Below are 20,504 nucleotides of genomic sequence, written 5' to 3' on the forward strand. Positions count from 1 at the left end.
CGGAGCAGAGGAGAGACACTGAGATAGTGATGTACCGACCCGCGAGCTGATATCTGACATGTTTTTATTTTCTTCCCGAAAACAAATAAGTTAAAAATATTTGTATGAAACAAATATTTTTAAAAAAACTCCACTATTTGTGCTTTGCCAAATAACGTATTTGTATTCAGGCACACTCCTAATATATATATACCGTATGTGTACATACAGTATATGCAGTTTATTAGTACCTGTAATATTAATGTATTTGCACATCATTGCATTTTCAGACGAGCTTTGAAGGTCACATGATGTAGAGTTAATATTTCATTTGTGTTTGTGATGTGATTATTACGTCCTGATACTTTACCTTGTTAATCTTAATATTTGTTATATATTTCCGACAGTTAGAAATAAATAAAATAAATAAACTCTGATTTCAAAAGATTTACACACAAAAGAGCCATGACGACATCTCTCTGATATACACTTGTTTATTTATAATATAATGCAGATAAGATGAGATCAACAGTTAAATAAAACTAGAATTATGTCCAACATGATTACATGAATTATAATATGTTTGATAAAACTGATTCATGATAATTAAAGGTGAAAGATCAATGACTGAAATAAACACTTGATAATAAAATAACTGTGACAGTTTAGTGATGAATCTTCCTGAAGACCTGAGAATAAAGCCAAAACAATACAATCAATCATCATATTGATCAGTGGAATCTTTCACATCCACGTGTTCCTATTGACCAATAACAAAGTTTTATAAAGCACACAGATTAATTTCACTGTGACAATGTATTCAATTAATAAAATGATGTCATTGGTAAATGTGATGTGATGTTGGTGGATTTGTTTCCAAATCTTTTGATTGACAGGAAGTTCAGAAACAGAAAACCAAACGTTAAATCAGAAATAAATCAGAATGTTGCTGCTTTAATAACTCACGTCTACTGCAGCTGTGGATCCATAACCAACCTGAAGTCCAGCATGGAGAGGCCAGCATGTGGTCTGGACTCTGGAGGACCAACGACCTGAGAGGGTTAGGGTTAGGGCACATCTGGTCTTCAACCAGCTCCCGCCTACCTGAACTCCTCCCTCCCGACGCCACCGCAGCTGGACTCTTCTCCTCTATAGTCCCCCGATGGTGGAACGATCCACAGAGTCCCTCTCCATCTTTAAGAAAAAGCTAAAGATCCAGCTGTTTCACGAACATCTCCGCACCTGATGGACTGAAGAGAGAAAAAAATGAAATAAAATAAAATAAATCTGCTTCTATGCATCTCTCTGCGTTGCTTGCTGGCACCTACGACGTGGTCTGATGTCAAATGAAGAAAGAGGAAGGAGAACATTCAGCAGGTTGTTGTTCCTGGTTTCCACCACTAGATGGAGACAGAACATTACTGATGAACAAGAAGCTGCAACATCTGTTAGAAATGAAAATCTGAAAAACATCAGATTCCTACTGAGAAACATGTCTGAGTTCAGGTTATAAATAAACCAGAGTAATTATAAACTCTCACACTGAGAGAATCCAGGACCAAACTGGAGAAGAAGGTGTCTGTTTGACATCAGCAGTAATATTTTAACCACTGAATCACTTTTAATCTAATTTAATACCTTTTCATTTGTTCTGTGGTTCAGCCTTTCAAAAGCAAACAAAACTCCTGCTTCTAAAATCTTCATCAGGCAGTTTCATCAACATCATCATAACATTGTTGTTACACCACAGTCATCATCATCTTCATCAATAACATCATCATCTTACTGAACATTTCTGACTTTGGTGACTCAGTAGAATAAAACAGTTTTTATAAAAACACACACTGCCTTTCACTTCAATCACATTTACTCTCTAAATGTTCCAGCTGTGGTTCTGAACTACATCTGGAACAAAAATAACAATAAAGCACAAAGCAGCAGGGTTCATTCAACACCAATGACAAGCTTCAGTTTATGACACAAACGAACTGTGAACAAATACTCCGAGAGCTCAGTGACAGAATTACAACACAATATTACACCAGTATTTACACAACGACAGCAGAGTCTGTAATGACATTCTGTACATTTTATAGACTGTATTGATTGATTGGAGAAAATAATCCATTGTCTCTGGTTCTTCCTCTGTTTCCTTGGTTCTAGACCATTTTAAGGACGAGTTCCTGCAACTAAATCTGGTCTCTGCTGAGGAGGTCTAAATCCAGGTTTAAGTACCTTTAGGGGTTAAAATCAGTGTTGTTTATTATGATTGGGCAGATGTGATGTAACTTTGACACAACTTATACCATTTATTTGTGATTGTATATATAATGTGTGAAGAGGCTGTGGGCACTAACTGGGTTAACACACACACACACACACACACACACACTCTCTCAAATTCATGACATGGACACTAAATACATTTACCATTTCAATCATAATATTTTTATGTTTATGTGAGAGGTCAATTGATATTTACAAGATTGTTTATGCTTATTATTTTTGTATTGGTTATCAGGGACCCCACAATTTACTTGAGTATAATTCAATTTAATTCACTTAATAGATTAATTTAAAATTCTTTTCTCTGCAGGTTATGTTTATATTCCAAGATGCAGTGATCTGGCATGTTTTCCAGGATAAAGTGTTCATAATTTAATATTTTCTGCAGCATTAATCTGTGTTGTACGGTTTCCGCCACCAGGTTGTGTCTTTGAGTAAGATGAGAGTTTTGAAGCAGATGTAGTAGATGAACATATGAACAGACTTGGCGGTGCGCCCGTGTTCAGTCACCAGTCTGCTGTGGTAGGTTGATCCCTACTGAGCTCCATTAATGCCTTTTGTAACTTCATTTTCATTTTTCAATATGTTCTAATACTTCTAGACGTCAGAGGGAAATATTGTACTTTTCCTGCAGTACATTTATCTGACAGATTAAACACTGAATTATAATACGTACATAAAGTCTGAGGCAGTGCTCTTGAATCAACTTGAATTATATTTTTTTGCTTTAAAACGACAACATTTATTATAATTCAACATTACAAGAAAATTGAAATGAACACAGATGAAGGAACACATGTTCCTGTGCTCACTGGGAGGACGGACACTGTGACAGATTTAAATGTGTTTGTTGATGCTGTTTCTTCATGTTGCTGAGCTGAACCATGCTGACTGGCTGCAGGGTGTTACCTCTACCTTTCTTCAAGTCTTCAAACATGAGTCAGCTGCTCGTAAACACTGAAACAGGTTTTTCCCGCTGTGTGTTCATACAGTTCATACTGTGGTGTCTTTCCTCTGCAGCTCACACACACCTAAAAACACTTGAATTAAAATGAATTCAGTCTGTTGCAGCTTCATATTAATGTCAGAATATGTTTACACAGAACCAGGACTTATTTAGAGGCATGTTAGTGAGGTGATCTGTTAGTGGTTGCAGCTCACCTGAGAGTCAGCGACTCACCCGAGAGTCTGAGGCTCACCCGAGAGTCTGAGGCTCACCCGAGAGACTGAGGGTCACCCGAGAGTCTGAGGCTCACCCGAGAGTCTGAGGTTCACCCGAGAGTCTGAGGGTCACCCAAGAGTCAGCGACTCACCCGAGAGACCGAGGTTCACCCGAGAGACCGAGGCTCACCCGAGAGTCTGAGGTTGACCCGAGAGACCGAGGCTCACCCGAGAGTCTGAGGTTGACCCGAGAGACCGAGGCTCACCCGAGAGTCTGAGGTTGACCCGAGAGACCGAGGTTCACCCGAGAGACCGAGGCTCACCCGAGAGTCTGAGGTTGACCCGAGAGACCGAGGTTCACCCGAGAGACCGAGGCTCACCCGAGAGACCGAGGTTCACCCGAGAGACCGAGGCTCACCCGAGAGTCTGAGGTTCACCCGAGAGACTGAGGCTCACCCGTTAGTCATCAGCAGACATGTTCCTGCTGACCAAGGGTTAGGGTAACTAACCCTAACTAACCCTTAATAACCCTAACTAACCCGTAATAACCCTAACTAACCCTTAATAACCCTAACTAACCCGTAATAACCCGTAATAACCCTAACTAACCCGTAATAACCCTAACTAACCCTTAATAACCCTAACTAGCCCTTAATAACTCTAACTAGCCCCAACTAACCCTTAATAACCCTTAATAACCCCAACTAACCCTTAATAACCCTAACTAACCCTTAATAACCCTAACTAGCCCTTAATAACTCTAACTAGCCCCAACTAACCCTTAATAACCCTAACTAACCCTTAATAACCCTTAATAATCCTAACTAACCCTTAATAACCCTTAATAACCCCAACTAACCCTTAATAACCCTTAATAGCCCTTAATAACCCCAACTAACCCTTAATAACTCTAACTAACCCTTAATAACTATAACTAACCCTTAATAACTCTAACTAACCCTTAATAACTCTAACTAACCCTAACGGTAACTAATGGTGACTAATAATTGGCCAGTAGCGCCGCCTGGTGGCAGAACCACTGAACTGACTGTATACAGTCTGATGATGTCAGCACATGTTGTCTAAACACGATCTGCTAAACAAACACTGAACATCACGACTCTCCCTATAAACTTTATTGATCAGAACATCAGCAGTGAGACAGACCTGTATTATTGATCAGAATATGAGCAGTGAAACACACAAGCCATCACTAAGTGCAACTAATGATTATGCTCACTATCAATGAATCTGATCAGTTTATTTTATCTACAAGATCAGTTATCTGAAAGTAAATATTGAAACGTCCTGTTCTTCATTTTACTGTCACATGAAAAAAGAGCAGCAGCTGAGAAGATAAACGGATACTTTATTGATCCCAAAGTGAAATTAAAACTAACAACAAATAATTCATAATAATCAATTATCAGAACAGTTGCTGAGTCATTTCCTGTCGCGTGATTGACTCCTTGATTCATCTCTGGTGCAGGCATCATTGACGCGGACGGTTATACTTCTATTAATATAATAATTACTATAATGATTATACTTAAATCTCAGAGTGAGTGACATCATGATGACGTCACACGGCTAGGTCCTGTGTACAGCATCAGGGCACGCGCCGCAGATCTGCGTACGTCACGTACTGTTGGACCATGTGACCAGCTCGTGCCCTCTCTCTGTGAGGCCCGAGCACAGGCGGAGGACGCATGCGCGAGAGGCAGTGATCCGTTTGGCCCGCGCCTGCGTGCCCTGCAGTGTCCGCGTGCCCTGTGCTCGTCCTCAGCAACAACAACAACAACAACCGGACAGAGTTTACCGGCCGCCGGTGCGCTGACCCCCCTCGAGGAGCACCCTGACACTGGGCCGTAGTGACGGTAAGTCCGCTCTCCGCTCTCCGGCCCCGCGCCCTTTCTCCCCGCACCGCCGCCGCCGTCTCCGCGGGATGGCTGCGCGCTCTCGAGCCGTTCATGGCCGCTCGAGCCTTCTCTCGTTCGTGTCGCCGCTGCTCGCGTGCCTGCGTGTCGGTCCCGGGGACGGCGGAGCGTAGCAGCCGGCACGCGGCCCCGCGGCCCGCTCACCGGCCGCCCGGTGCCGCTGCCGGTCCGCGGGTCACTGGCGAGCGCTGGCGGCCGACAGAGAGCAGAGAAACGCCATTTTGTTTCAGCAGGCGGACTGTCCGCCATTTAACACAAACATAGTTTCATCTGACGTTAAAGCACCTGCCTCCGGTACACACCGACAGTTACAGTAACGTTACAGCTGCCGGTAAACACGGAAAACACACAAGGCAGCAGGGGTGCCGTTTATCTACGGTGTTTAATTATCATGTTAGCTACAGGCTAACGTTAGCCTTACAGGTGACCGTCTGAAGGCTCCGGTAAACCGTTATTCTCCCTGCTGCAGGTTCCGGTCTGATCCCGGTCTGAGGATCTAATCCAGTCGGTAACGTTAGCCCGGGACCCGGAGCCGCTGCGGTCTGAAGAGGACCGGAACTCGGTGTCGGTTAAGGGTCCGGGCTCAGGTTCACCCCGGACTGTGGAGGTTCACAGATGAACCCGGTCCCGTTGTGTCCGGTGCTGACAGTCGGTCTGCCGTCTGTCCTCCCGGTGAGAGCATCACGGTGCGTGCACACGCCCTGGCGCGCGTGTCCGCGGTACAAGAGGTACATGAACTGTGTGTGTGTGTGTGTGTGTGTGTGTGTGTTTGGGGGGGTTAAGATGCTCCACATTCCTCACGTGAACTCTGACGTCTCTTATCTTTCCCTCCTAAACAGGCTGTTACATTTTTTTTGAATTATTTCTCATGAAAGTGCGACTTCTTGTCGTAATATTCTGGGTTAGGGTTTCCTGGGATGTCAGTGGTTTTCCTGTCAGTGGTTTTCCTGTCAGTGGTTTTCCTGTCAGTGGTTTTCCTGTCAGTGGTCCTGATACTGGAGGATGAAAACCAGCATCATTATCAGCTTCATGTCAAACAATCATCAGAACCATGAATGAAACTGAATATTTATATCCAGTAAGAACAAAACAACACACAGGAGGAAAAACTAAAGACAGGCGTACAGATCACTGGCCCGTCTCAGAAGTTAAAAAACATATTAATGTTATTTTTCTGTTTGTGTTTTTGTATTTTTAGTTATTAAATTTCCAGTGAAGTTTATTGTTTCAGTGCAGTGATTTAAACATCGTGTCTTGTATTTGATATTTGAGGGATCATTGCAAAAATTGTGTGTGTGTATAAATATATACAGACGGGTGACAAATGAAAAGAAAACCTGGTCCAGGTCTGGATGCTGGACCCCTGCAGTGAGGGGGTCTGGTCCAGGTCTGAATGCTGGACCCCTGCAGTGAGGGGGTCTGGTCCAGGTCTGAATGCTGGACCCCTACAGTGAGGGGGTCTGGGGGCTCTGTTATGCTGGCAGGGTTTGGGGAAGGGTCACTGCTAATCAATACAAAGTAGTTGTGAGTGATCAGCTGTATCCTGATGGGAGTGGTCTCTTCCAGGATGAATCACATGTTACGACCTTCACAGTCACCTGATCTCAACCCAGCTGACGTGTTAGACAGCGCTCTGCATCACCATCATCATCATCACAACACCACATGAGGAAGATCTTTATGAACAATGATGTTCATCCTTCTATAAGAGTTCAGAGACTGTAGAATCAATAACAAGGCTGAGGAACAGCACCCTCCTCTGACATACATACACATATATAAATATATATATATATATACACATATTCATCAATATATCAATGTCAGAATTCTTTTAGTCCCTAATATCAGTGTCAACATCGGCCCCACTAACCCAGTATCAGTCGGGCTCTAGTTCAGATTAATAATCAAGTAACATTAGTCACTAATTTCACAGCTTGGCTAGAGAGTTGTAATAGAGCTCCATATCGATTAGAAATAAGATGAAGTTTGTTTTTTTATTGGTACATTTCATTTAATGTTTGTGGAATTAAATTATGAACAGCCGGATTAAAAATCTCACATTCTTGTTCACAGAGTTATTTTGTTTAGAGTATTTCACATTGCGACCAGATAGAAAGTTTACATACATGAAAACATAAGTGAAAATAGCTTGATTGTTTAGACTACAGAATTCAGAAGAATAATAAATATTCAGTTTTAAGCTTTGCAGGATATACTCTATGTAAAAGTTTAAATGAGTCCTCTTTCATTTTATTGTTAAAACAATATTTGTCTAATATTCTCAGTGACTTTTTTATTTTGATTGAATTCTCTGGCACTTTATTACCTCCTTTATATGTTACTGTTTTCAGTAAAGTTGAGGGGAAAAGTACTGAATAAGATATGATGAAACGGTGATTAGAGAGGGGAATTATTAAGATTTTATTGATACCAAAGCCATTATCGGCTTATTGGTCCAATTCTTTATCAGTTCCCTTATCGATTGCTGATCAATTTTCTGTGTGGAAAAAAGGAGGCCTACACAGCGTTTCATGCCTTGCATGCTGATGATTATATGAAACATAACTGGTAGATAAGATAAATGGTCCACAAACAAAAGTTAATTGTGTTAATTAATGAATGAATTAATGTGAAAGCATCTTACAGTCTCCTGCCTGTATGAGAATAACAAACTGAGGGGAGGAGGAGGCGGTGAACTGCTCCTCTGTGTTATTAACATCATGTCTCCAGCAGTGAGCAGCCTCTCTGCTCCGCTGTGTTATTAACATCATGTCTCCAGCAGTGAGCAGCCTCTCTGCTCCTCTGTGTTATTAACGTCATGTCTCCAGCAGTGAGCAGCCTCTCTGCTCCTCTGTGTTATTAACATCATGTCTCCAGCAGTGAGCAGCCTCTCTGCTCTGCTGTGTTATTAACATCATGTCTCCAGCAGTGAGCAGCCTCTCTGCTCCTCTGTGTTAACATCATGTCTCCAGCAGTGAGCAGCCTCTCTGCTCCTCTGTGTTATTAACATCATGTCTCCAGCAGTGAGCAGCCTCTCTGCTCCTCTGTGTTATTAACATCATGTCTCCAGCAGTGAGCAGCCTCTCTGCTCCTCTGTGTTATTAACATCATGTCTCCAGCAGTGAGCAGCCTCTCTGCTCTGCTGTGTTAGTAACATCATGTCTCCAGCAGTGAGCAGCCTCTCTGCTCCGCTGTGTTATTAACATCATGTCTCCAGCAGTGAGCAGCCTCTCTGCTCCTCTGTTATTAACATCATGTCTCCAGCAGTGAGCAGCCTCTCTGCTCTGCTGTGTTATTAACATCATGTCTCCAGCAGTGAGCAGCCTCTCTGCTCCTCTGTGTTATTAACGTCATGTCTCCAGCAGTGAGCAGCCTCTCTGCTCCGCTGTGTTATTAACATCATGTCTCCAGCAGTGAGCAGCCTCTCTGCTCCTCTGTGTTATTAACGTCATGTCTCCAGCAGTGAGCAGCCTCTCTGCTCCGCTGTGTTATTAACATCATGTCTCCAGCAGTGAGCAGCCTCTCTGCTCCTCTGTGTTATTAACGTCATGTCTCCAGCAGTGAGCAGCCTCTCTGCTCTGCTGTGTTATTAACATCATGTCTCCAGCAGTGAGCAGCCTCTCTGCTCCGCTGTGTTATTAACATCATGTCTTCAGCAGTGAGCAGCCTCTCTGCTGCTCCGTCAGCTCCGGGGAAAAACATCGCTGTCCAACACGCTGAGCGGCCGCAGGGTTTCTGAGGTGAAACAGACTGAGCACCGAGTTATTTTCTTCTAATTTTCTGTTTTCTTTTCTTTTTCTCACCTCAGAGTCGGTTTAGGTTGTTTAATGCAGCATTGTGCGTTATTCAGCCGGTCTCATTTGTCACTGCTGATTGCTGCTCTGCTCTGCTAACGTTAGTCTCTGAGCGATGGCGTAGAAAGTTCACAATATACTTCACGTTCGTCTTGCAAAGGTAATTATTTACTCATTAAATCAAGAAATGCTTACAACTGCTGCTTTTGTAAAAGATGAGTTACAAAATAAACAAAGATAACTCTGGCATATGCGCTGTAGACCGGAGGCTGCACTGACGTCACAGGTGAGTTCCACCTTTTTCGTTACGTCAACATCACGTCTGGGCATCGATATGTGGAACTGATGAGCTCAGAGGCGTACGATTCCAATGGACCGGACAATTTGGAACCGGTTTTTAACTGGAACCGGTTCTTGATTCCCTCACAGTGATACTAATAACCTGCAGCTCTTTTTAAGCAAAAGTAGAAAATCAAATTCAACAATGTGAAGAGTAAAAGATGTGGAAACACTAGAAATCATTTCCATATATAAATATTAAAAATAAGCTTGAAGTAGGTGTGAGTGATTATATGTGACTGTAGTACAGAGAGAGTATTTCTGCTTTGTAGTTGGATGATGAAGTGATAGAACAAGCGAACAGCTGATGTCTGACCAACATGTTGTATTTATACTGATGGGAGCTCATTAACAGCAGGGATTATTTTCCTGATAAAAGACAACAGAGGGTTTGGTTTTTATTTCCAGCTGTCTCATGTTATTCTGAGCTGCAGTGATGAATCAGAGTGTTGAGTATTGACCCTGTCAGCAATCACTTTGGGGATTAATTAATACAGTTAATGCACAATTAAGATGCAGCTAATCATGTTCATGAGTTTAGTGTTATAACTATCTCTCTGTTTGTCAGAGGAAACCCAGAGTGGAAGCCTGGAAACATATATATTATATATATATATATATATATATATATATATATATGTATATATTTCTCAGTTTAACTCGTCACTTTATTGTAACACAGGACTTGTGTACACGTCAGGATCCTGTAGGAGTGATGACTCTATTTCCAGTGATCTGATTCGTCAGTGGTAGGACAGCTAACTTGCTCCAGAGCAGGTCAGCTGTTCAGCATAGGTTACCTTGGTGATTCATTTGGTTACCATGGTGATTTATCCTGGTTACAAGTGAGCCAGCTTTGTGATACCTGAAACCCTGAGTTAAGCCCAAAGTGACGTACTGACCTCACTTCATGGTGCAGATCTCACATCTACTAACTAGTACTGTATGTGTATCAAAGCTGATATATCTGATTAAAAACACGTCAGTGAGTCTCACCGCTGCTCTGGGTCACATGTTCCTTCATCATGAAGAGTTTGGTCATGTTTGTTTGTTTAGAAACGGCTCCAAAGACTAATAACAGCATCACGTTTTTAGTCTCCAGAGAGCAGTTCTGTGTAAGACAAACGCTACTGAGCATGTGCAGGAACGCTGTTCTGTTTACAGCTTCACCAGTTTGTTGTGCTGCAGATCACAACCTCTGACTTTGTACTGAAGTTGTTGAGAAATTAATGATGTAGGCTGAAGAAGAAAAATATATAAAATCACCAGAATGATCCTTTAAAGGGAAAGTTTATGGAAACAGAGACTAAGTTCACAAACTGCCAGAACATAATGAGTGGAGGTTTTGATCATTAAACGTTGATTGTTCATTATTTTCTGTTAATCCATGAGTAGTTTAATTGAGTAATTATTTTAGCAGCAGCAGGAGAGAAGACTAAACTGAGCACTGCCATCTCAGCAGGAGGAAGCGCTATCGCCTGGCCTGAGAAATATCACCTCTTATTGTGTTCTCATCTGTTAGATGATCTTCCTACAGAGCCTCAGAAAGCCCTGAAACATGATCTATTTTACCTTGACCTGAGTCTTCTCTGTGTTCAGATGGCGGAGACAGTGAAGTACGTGGACGACGAACATAAGAGCATCTTCCTGAAGCTGCTGAACGAGCAGCGACTGGAGGGCGAACACTGTGACATCGCTGTGGTGGTCGAAGACGTCAAGTTCCGCGCTCACCGCTGTGTGCTGGCGGCCTGCTCCAACTACTTCAAAAAACTCTTCAAAAAGCATGAGGTACTGTCCAAAACTGAGTACTTTAACATGTACTCTCTAAATACTTAAAAATATACTCTCTGAATACTTGATACTGTTTATGCAGGTGGACAACTCTTCTGTGATCGAGATCGACTTCATCCGTTCAGACATCTTTGAGGAGGTGTTGAACTACATGTACACCGCCAAGATCTCGGTCAAGAAGAGAGACGTCAACCTGATGATGTCATCAGGACAGATCCTGGGGATCCGCTTCCTGGATAAACTCTGCTCTCAGGTAACACACACACAGGTAACACACACACAGGTAACACACACACAGGTAACACACACACACAGGTAACACACACACACAGGTAACACACACACAGGTAACTAACACACAGGTAACTAATCCAAACACAGGTAACACACACACGGGTAACACACACACACAGGTAACACACACACAGGTAACTAACACACAGGTAACACACACACAGGTAACACACACACAGGTAACTAACACACAGGTAACACACACACAGGTAACACACACACAGGTAACTAACACACAGGTAACTAATCCAAACACAGGTAACACACACATAGGTAACACACACACAGGTAACACACACACAGGTAACACACACACAGGTAACTAACACACAGGTAACACACACATAGGTAACACACACATAGGTAACACACACATAGGTAACACACACACAGGTAACACACACACAGGTAACACACACACAGGTAACTAACACACAGGTAACACACACATAGGTAACACACACACAGGTAACACACACACAGGTAACTAATCCAAACACAGGTAACTAACACACAGGTAACACACACATAGGTAACACACACATAGGTAACACACACACAGGTAACACACACACAGGTAACACACACACAGGTGACTAATCCAAACACAGATAACACACACACAGGTAACACACACACAGGTAACACACACACAGGTGACTAATCCAAACACAGATAACACACACACAGGTAACACACACACAGGTAACACACACATAGGTAACTAATCCAAACACAGGTAACACACACACAGGTAACACACACACAGGTAACACACACACAGGTAACACACACATAGGTAACTAATCCAAACACAGGTAACACACACACAGGTAACTAATCCAAACACAGGTAACACACACACAGGTAACACACACACAGGTAACACACACACAGGTAACACACACACAGGTAACACACACACAGGTAACACACACACAGGTAACTAACACACAGGTGAAGTTTGTGGCGTTCTCCTCAGGTTCAGTCTGAACACACTGATGTTTTACATCACTGTGTGACTTCAGCCTGTTGTTTACCTGTGTTAGTCAGACAGGTGAAGCTCCTTCTCCTGTGTGATGGTGCGTTCATGTTCCCTCAGAAACGAGACGTGTCATCAGAGGATAAAGAGAAGTTCCCCTATGACATCGTGAAGATGGCGCTGCCGCCTGAAGCTCAGCTGGCTGCTGACGCTGAGGTACACTGTTCGTTACTGACCAGTTAGTTTATTCTACATCGTTGTTATTATTATCAATATTACAACTGTGTGTTTGCAGGTGCTCGGTGAGCATGATGACACGCCCACCACTGATGACCTTGTTGAGGCCTCGGCCAATCAGGAGTTAGATAAGTCTCCCAGTGCGGCGCTGCGTGTCCAGGAAGCCATCCTGAAAGAACTGACCAATGAGGACATACATAAGGTACAAACACTCTCCATGTTTATCTTTATTATCTAGTTTCATGTTTCTGTCTTTACGTTAATCATCTTAATATTTACATTCTACTTCTACTACATGTTTATCTTTAAACTCTTTATGTTTAATCTTTCTTTATCGTTAGACTACATCTATTTCTTTACTCTCTTGAATCGTTAATAAAATGCTCCCACTTCATTAGTGTCCAAGTACTAAAACTGGTCCTCACAAAGCTAGACGTACCAGAGAAGGTAAGCACCAGATGTGACTACACCTGTTTGTCTGCCAGGTGACGTGCTACGACCAGGATGTGGTGACAGAGATGGAGGCGGAGCCTAAAGAGCTGGGGGCGGAGCACCATGGCACCCAGACGCTGACATTTGCAGACAGTATGGGGGAGGTGAAGGACGAGCAGCCGCCCGGCTGGTCGACAGCGACGACCGACATGAAGTTTGAGTACCTGCTGTATGGACACCGAGAGCAGCTCGCCTGCCAGGTGTGTGGGAAGACCTTCCTGGATGAGACCAGACTCAGGTAATCTGATACACCTGGTCAACACACCTGACCTTCACACCTGGTCAACACACCTGACCTTCACACCTGACCTTCATACCTGACCTACACACCTGACCTACACACCTGACCTTCACACCTGGTCAACACACCTGACCTACACACCTGACCTACACACCTGACCTACACACCTGACCTACACACCTGACCTTCACACCTGAACTACACACCTGACCTACACACTTAACTGTCACACCTGACCTACACACCTGACCTTCATACCTGACCTTCACACCTGACCTACACACCTGACCTTCACACCTGACCTACACACCTGACCTTCACACCTGACCTTCACACCTGACCTTCACACCTGACCTTCACACCTGACCTACACACCTGACCTACACACCTGACCTTCACACTTAACCCGCACACCTGACCTTCACACCTGACCTTCACACCTGGTCTGTGTCTGTCTTTAGGAAACATGAGAAGCTTCATTCAGCAGAGCGTCCCTTCGCCTGTGAGATCTGCACTAAAGCTTTCACCACCCACGCTCACCTGAAAGGTAGAGAAATCCCACTGCACCTGAACTCAGCTATGTTCACCTGAGTGCTGATGTCATCAGATACTCCTGTAGATTACTGCTCTCTCTGTAGATAAATGTGCTTTCACTGACATAAAGTGTTTGACTCCGCCCTCACCTGTGTGTTACAGAACACCTGAAGATTCACACGGGCTTCAAGCCGTACAGGTGTGACGTTTGTGGGAAATCGTTCATTCGAGCTCCAGACCTGAAAAAACACGAACGAGTTCACAGCAACGAGCGGCCGTTCGCCTGTCAGATGTGTGAAAAGGTCTGTCTGTCTGCTAACCTGTCTGTCTGCTAGCCTGTCTGTCTGCTAGCCTGTCTGTCTGCTCACCTGTCTGTCTGCTAGCCTGTCTGTCTGCTCACCTGTCTGTCTGCTCACCTGTCTGTCTGCTAGCCTGTCTGTCTGCTAACCTGTCTGTCTGCTCATCTGTCTGTCTGCTAACCTGTCTGTCTGCTAACCTGTCTGTCTGCTCGCCTGTCTGTCTGCTCGCCTGTCTGTCTGCTAGCCTGTCTGTCTGCTAACCTGTCTGTCTGCTCATCTGTCTGTCTGCTCACCTGTCTGTCTGCTCATCTGTCTGTCTGCTCGCCTGTCTGTCTGCTAGCCTGTCTGTCTGCTAACCTGTCTGTCTGCTAACCTGTCTGTCTGCTCACCTGTCTGTCTGCTCATCTGTCTGTCTGCTCATCTGTCTGTCTGCTAACCTGTCTGTCTGCTCATCTGTCTGTCTGCTCACCTGTCTGTCTGCTAACCTGTCTGTCTGCTCATCTGTCTGTCTGCTAACCTGTCTGTCTGCTAACCTGTCTGTCTGCTAACTTGTCTGTCTGCTAACTTGTCTGTATGCTCACCTGTCTCTCTCACCTGCCTCTCTCTCACCCATCTGTCTCTCACCTGTCTCTCACCTGTCTGTCTCTCACCTGTCTGTCTCTCACCTGTCTCTCTCACCCGCCTGTCTCTCGCCCGTCTGTCTCTCACCTGTCTGTTTCTCACCTGTCTCACCTGTCTCTCTCACCCGCCTGTCTCTCGCCCGTCTGTCTCTCACCTGTCTGTTTCTCACCTGCCTCTCTCACCTGCCTCTCTCTCACCTGCCTCTCTCACCTGTCTCTCTCACCTGTCTCTCTCACCTGTCTCTCTCACCTGTCTGTCTCTCACCTGCCTCTCTCACCCGCCTGTCTCTCACCTGTCTGTCTCTCACCTGTCTGTCTCTCACCTGTCTCTCTCACCTGTCTGTCTCTCACCTGCCTCTCTCTCACCTGTCTGTCTCTCACCTGTCTGTTTCTCACCTGTCTCTCTCACCTGTCTCTCTCACCTGTCTGTCTCTCACCTTTCTCTCTCACCTGTCTCTCTCACCTGTCTGTCTCTCACCTGTCTGTCTCTCACCTGCCTCTCTCACCCGCCTGTCTCTCACCTGTCTGTCTCTCACCTGTCTGTCTCTCACCTGCCTCTCTCTCACCTGTCTGTCTCTCACCTGTCTGTCTCTCACCTGCCTCTCTCTCACCTGTCTGTCTCTCACCTGTCTGTCTCTCACCCATCTGTCTCTCACCTGTCTGTCTCTCACCTGCCTGTCTCTCACCAGTCTGTCTCTCACCTGTCTGTCTCTCACCTGTCTGTCTCTCACCTGCCTCTCTCTCACCTGTCTGTCTCTCACCTGCCTCTCTCTCACCTGTCTGTCTCTCACCTGTCTCTCACCAGTCTGTCTCTCACCTGTCTGTCTCTCACCTGTCTGTCTCTCACCTGCCTCTCTCTCACCTGTCTGTCTCTCACCTGTCTCTCACCTGTCTGTCTCTCACCTGTCTGTCTCTCACCTGTCTGCAGGCGTTTAAGCACAAGTCCCACCTGAAGGATCACGAGAGGAGACACAGAGGAGAGAAACCGTTCGTCTGTCCGTCCTGCACGAAGGCCTTCGCCAAGGTCCTGATACTACAAATACTACAAATACTACAAATACTACTACTGCTGATACTACAAATACTACTACTACTAATACTACGAATACTACTACTGCTGATATTACTAATACTACTCATACTAATACTATGAATACTACTACTGCTGATACTACTAATACTACTACTGATTCTACAAATACTATGTATACTATTGCTGTGAATACTACTACTGCTGCTATTAATACTACTACTGATACTACTAATACTACTCATACTAATACTATGAGTACTACTGCTGCTGCCACCAATACTACTGCTGCTACTGCAAATAGTACCTATACTAATATTATGAATGCTACTACTACTGATACTACATATACTACGAATACTACCACTGCTGATACTACAAATACTACTACTGATACTACTAATACTACTACTGATACTACAAATACTATGAATACTACTACTGTGAATACTAATACTACTGCTGCTACTGCAAATCGTACTGATAGTAATACTACGAGTACTCGGGGTATTCGGGGTTTATCTGCCTCAGGAGGAAACGACGACGACATTTATTAATATAACAAAACGTCTTAATTAAACCTGATAGAGGAGAATAAAACAGAGACTAACGAGCCTTTAAAGGAGAAAGAACTGATTGTTTATAATATTTAGACAAACCTGACGTACAAACAATATATTATAGTGAAGTCACAACAACAACTAGATAACTGTAAACATTCAGACCACATGGCTTCAAATATAAATTCCATATAACTCTTCATAATATAAAAACAACCAATATGACTCTTTGTCTAATTAAACTATCAAAATATAATTTGACTAATATTTAAACAGTTCGACAGCAGTTCATGAAACAACCCGACGCCCGTCCTCTACCTGTACCTGTACCTCTACCTCTACCTGTACCTCTACCTCTACCTGTACCTCTACCTGTACCTCTACCTCTACCTGTACCTCTACCTCTACCTGTACCTCTACCTGTACCTCTACCTGTACCTCTACCTCTACCTGTACCTGTACCTCTACCTCTACCTGTACCTGTACCTCTACCTGTACCTCTACCTGTACCTCTACCTGTACCTCTACCTCTACCTGTACCTCTACCTGTACCTCTACCTCTACCTCTACCTGTACCTCTACCTGTACCTCTACCTCTACCTGTACCTCTACCTCTACCTGTACCTGTACCTCTACCTCTACCTGTACCTCTACCTGTACCTGTACCTCTACCTGTACCTCTACCTCTACCTGTACCTCTACCTCTACCTGTACCTGTACCTCTACCTGTACCTCTACCTCTACCTGTACCTCTACCTCTACCTCTACCTGTACCTCTACCTGTACCTCTACCTGTACCTCTACCTCTACCTGTACCTCTACCTGTACCTCTACCTGTACCTCTACCTGTACCTCTACCTCTACCTGTACCTCTACCTGTACCTCTACCTGTACCTCTACCTGTACCTCTACCTGTACCTCTACCTCTACCTGTACCTCTACCTCTACCTCTACCTGTACCTCTACCTGTACCTCTACCTGTACCTCTACCTCTACCTCTACCTGTACATGTACCTCTACCTCTACCTATACCTCTACCTGTACCTGTACTTCTACCTCTACCTGTACCTCTACCTGTACCTCTACCTCTACCTGTACCTGTACCTCTACCTCTACCTCTACCTCTACCTGTACATGTACCTCTACCTCTACCTCTACCTATACCTCTACCTGTACCTGTACTTCTACCTCTACCTGTACCTGTACCTCTACCTCTACCTCTACCTGTACCTGTACCTCTACCTGTACCTGTACCTACCTATAACACAGCTATCACAATTCATTACTCAAGCAATGTTATGACAAATACCATCATATGATTTACATATGATTAGACATTTAATTCACCCAATTTTCAGGTTTAGTTACAATAAGGGTTTAAATAATGAATGTTCTTCAGTTTTCTGACGGGTCTGGCGATACGCTGAACCTTTCTGTCCCAGTTCAGATGACTTCAAGGTCATTTAAATGCGTTTCAGTCGTTCATGTTGTCAGCCAGCTGGTTTTCCAAGAGTTCTGACACAGTGTTGGATTCTGGCCAGCGTCATGTTATCAGACCCCCACTTGGGTGAGAGGTCAGTTTGTGTGGGTCCAGGTGAGACCTTCACCTCATATCATGATACTAATACTACTGACACTGTTGCTGCTGATTGTAGTACTCTTATTGTGACCGTGTGTATTTGTACCCGTGAAGAGTTCAGTGTCACTCTGTACTTTCAGGCGTCTGATCTGAAGCGTCATGAGAACAACATGCACAGTGAGAGGAAGCAGCTGAACCCTTTACAGAGCGACACAGAAACACTGCAGGCCGCTGCCATGGCTGCTGAGGAGCAACATCTGGACAACATCAGCTGCTCCTAACACCTGGAGGACGTCAGCTGCTCCTAACACCTGGAGGACGTCAGCTGCTCCTAACACCTGGGCGACGTCGGCCACCCCCAACACCTGAACGACGTCGGCCACCCCCCAACACCTGAACGACGTCGGCCACCCCCCAACACCTGGACGACGTCGGCCGCCCCCCAACACCTGGACGACGTCGGCCGCCCCCCAACACCTGGACGACGTCGGCCACCCCCAACACCTGAACGACGTCGGCCACCCCCCAACACCTGAACGACGTCGGCCGCCCCCCAACACCTGAACGACGTCGGCCACCCCCCAACACCTGGACGACGTCGGCAGCCCCCCAACACCTGGACGACGTCGGCCGCCCCCCAACACCTGAACAACGTCGGCCACCCCCCAACACCTGGACGACGTCGGCAGCCCCCCAACATCTGGACGACGTCGGCCACCCCCCAACACCTGAACGACGTCGGCCACCCCCCAACACCTGGACGACGTCGGCAGCCCCCCAACGTCTGGACGACGTCGGCAGCCCCCCAACATCTGGACGTCAGCTGACTCTGATCAGTCTCAGTTTATTAATAAAAGTATTTTTCTGTATCTATATTGATTGTTTTTGTAAAGTCTGGTGTTTCTTTGCTGAATCAGTGAACATGAACTGACTCTAACATGAACTGATGACCTCAGCGATCATGTGATCAACACGTTAAACATGGACGCTTCTCCTGCGCCTTCATGTATGATTTGTAATTTTGTCTGTAAATGTTCAGGATGTTTTTCAGTCTGAACCAAACTGTACAGAAAACGGTCGATTTTGAAGCTGTTGGTTTGTGTTGTAAATAAAACTGTTGCTCTGTTCAGTTTAATGAGCAGAGCTGCTGCGTTTTAAACCTTTCATCTGTTTTTAATTATACTTTATAACTTTCACTGAACTACAGAAGCCCTGGGAGGACATGTTTATTCACAGGACTGTGAGTCCTGAACTAGAATGAACTAGAAAGTGCATTTCCTGTGGAAAATGTGTGCTAATGCAGACAGCTGAAATAAATTGCAAAGCATTGCTGAAAATGCAGAATTCTGCAGCAATTTTTTTAAATTTAAAAGATTTAAAATCCCGTAGTCCCACCGACAGGTGACATTGTATCAGATGCTACAGACTTCAGCAGGGAATGTTACATTATAGAGACGTGGCAGTGAATGTTTTATTAACAGCCACAAGAACTTGTGTACCAAGTTTCATTTGATTAATGACAACAGACTTGCAGAAATATGATGTTATAATGTTACAGTAGCGCCCCCTGTGGGTAGAACTGTATCAAATGTTACATACTTGTGCAGTGCGGCTGTATAAACAACATTTCCAAATTTGTTTGAAGTCCAGTTCAGTATTGAAGAGTTTCGGTCTGTTGACGGCATCAGGCCTTCAGAAGTTTAGTAACCAGTTCCAGACAAACAGCAGTGATACCAGTATCACCTGTAAATATGGTCTATACCAAGTCTGCTGAGGATTAGATGAAATATGCGCCAGGAGAAGCAAAAAACGTCTTCACCAATAAATCCAAAATGGCTGAAAATTTTTCCAGCAGAGTCAAACTCTTGGCTCTCATTGGACGAGACCCGCTGGAAAGGCAGCGGATTTCCTCCTCGCGGCTGTGACGTCACTGAGAGTATAAACACCGGAGGCCCTCTTTGAACAGAGCTTCCAGCTGTTCACACAGCCGACGAAAGAAGTAACTCCGGCCGAACAATCCCGACCTCGCTGGACGAGCACGCTACCGGATCCAAAGAAGACCGCTGTGCGCTTTCCCACCTTTCCTGCAGGAGAGGATGGAGCATAACCTCTGTCCCCGCTCACCTTTAACTGAGTCGAGAGGACGGCCCCCGTCAGCATCTGAGCTGAGGAACTGATCCGGGCCTGAAAGATGGACTGAAACACACCCTGCTCGCTTCCTGAAGTGACACAAGAGGCTGAAGTCTGGGCAGAGACGAGTTATTAAAGTGTTATTTTCAGCTTTATTGCTGTTTGTTGTGCAGTTAACGGACGGTGAGTTCGGTTGTTGCTGCTGAAAGTATTATT

At 44.7% G+C, this 20,504-nt stretch overlaps 1 protein-coding gene and 1 long non-coding RNA gene across 5 annotated transcripts; one reads left to right on the forward strand and one right to left on the reverse strand.

Moving 5' to 3' along the window:
- Window positions 1-457: 457 nt before the first annotated feature.
- LOC121888108 lies at window positions 458-3,267 on the reverse strand. 3 transcript variants are annotated; one of them, XR_006093143.1, is made up of 3 exons: window positions 3,181-3,267; window positions 1,308-1,379; window positions 458-1,229 (listed from the first exon to the last, which is right to left on the reverse strand). It is a non-coding gene; the product is annotated as an uncharacterized LOC121888108 (long non-coding RNA). The 3 variants fall into 3 exon arrangements; XR_006093142.1 differs by having other exon boundaries at window positions 458-668; window positions 946-1,379; XR_006093141.1 differs by having other exon boundaries at window positions 458-1,379.
- A 1,101-nt stretch (window positions 3,268-4,368) lies between these two features.
- Window positions 4,369-19,322, forward strand: zbtb14 (zinc finger and BTB domain containing 14). Of its 2 annotated transcripts, XM_042399546.1 has the most exons (11): window positions 4,369-5,303; window positions 5,833-6,091; window positions 11,099-11,287; window positions 11,373-11,543; window positions 12,687-12,782; window positions 12,862-13,005; window positions 13,289-13,533; window positions 13,998-14,083; window positions 14,233-14,372; window positions 15,918-16,013; window positions 18,299-19,322. In XM_042399546.1, exons 3-11 carry the CDS (start codon window positions 11,099-11,101, stop codon window positions 18,437-18,439), a joined length of 1,308 nt encoding a protein of 435 aa, XP_042255480.1. In that variant the 5' UTR covers window positions 4,369-5,303; window positions 5,833-6,091; the 3' UTR covers window positions 18,440-19,322. The 2 variants fall into 2 exon arrangements, with proteins under 2 accessions (XP_042255480.1, XP_042255479.1); XM_042399545.1 differs by lacking the exon at window positions 5,833-6,091 and having other exon boundaries at window positions 4,370-5,303.
- The last annotated feature ends 1,182 nt before the right edge of the window (window positions 19,323-20,504 follow it).

The sequence above is a fragment of the Thunnus maccoyii genome, chromosome 21 (genome assembly GCF_910596095.1).
Source record: "Thunnus maccoyii chromosome 21, fThuMac1.1, whole genome shotgun sequence".
NCBI lineage: Eukaryota > Metazoa > Chordata > Actinopteri > Scombriformes > Scombridae > Thunnus > Thunnus maccoyii.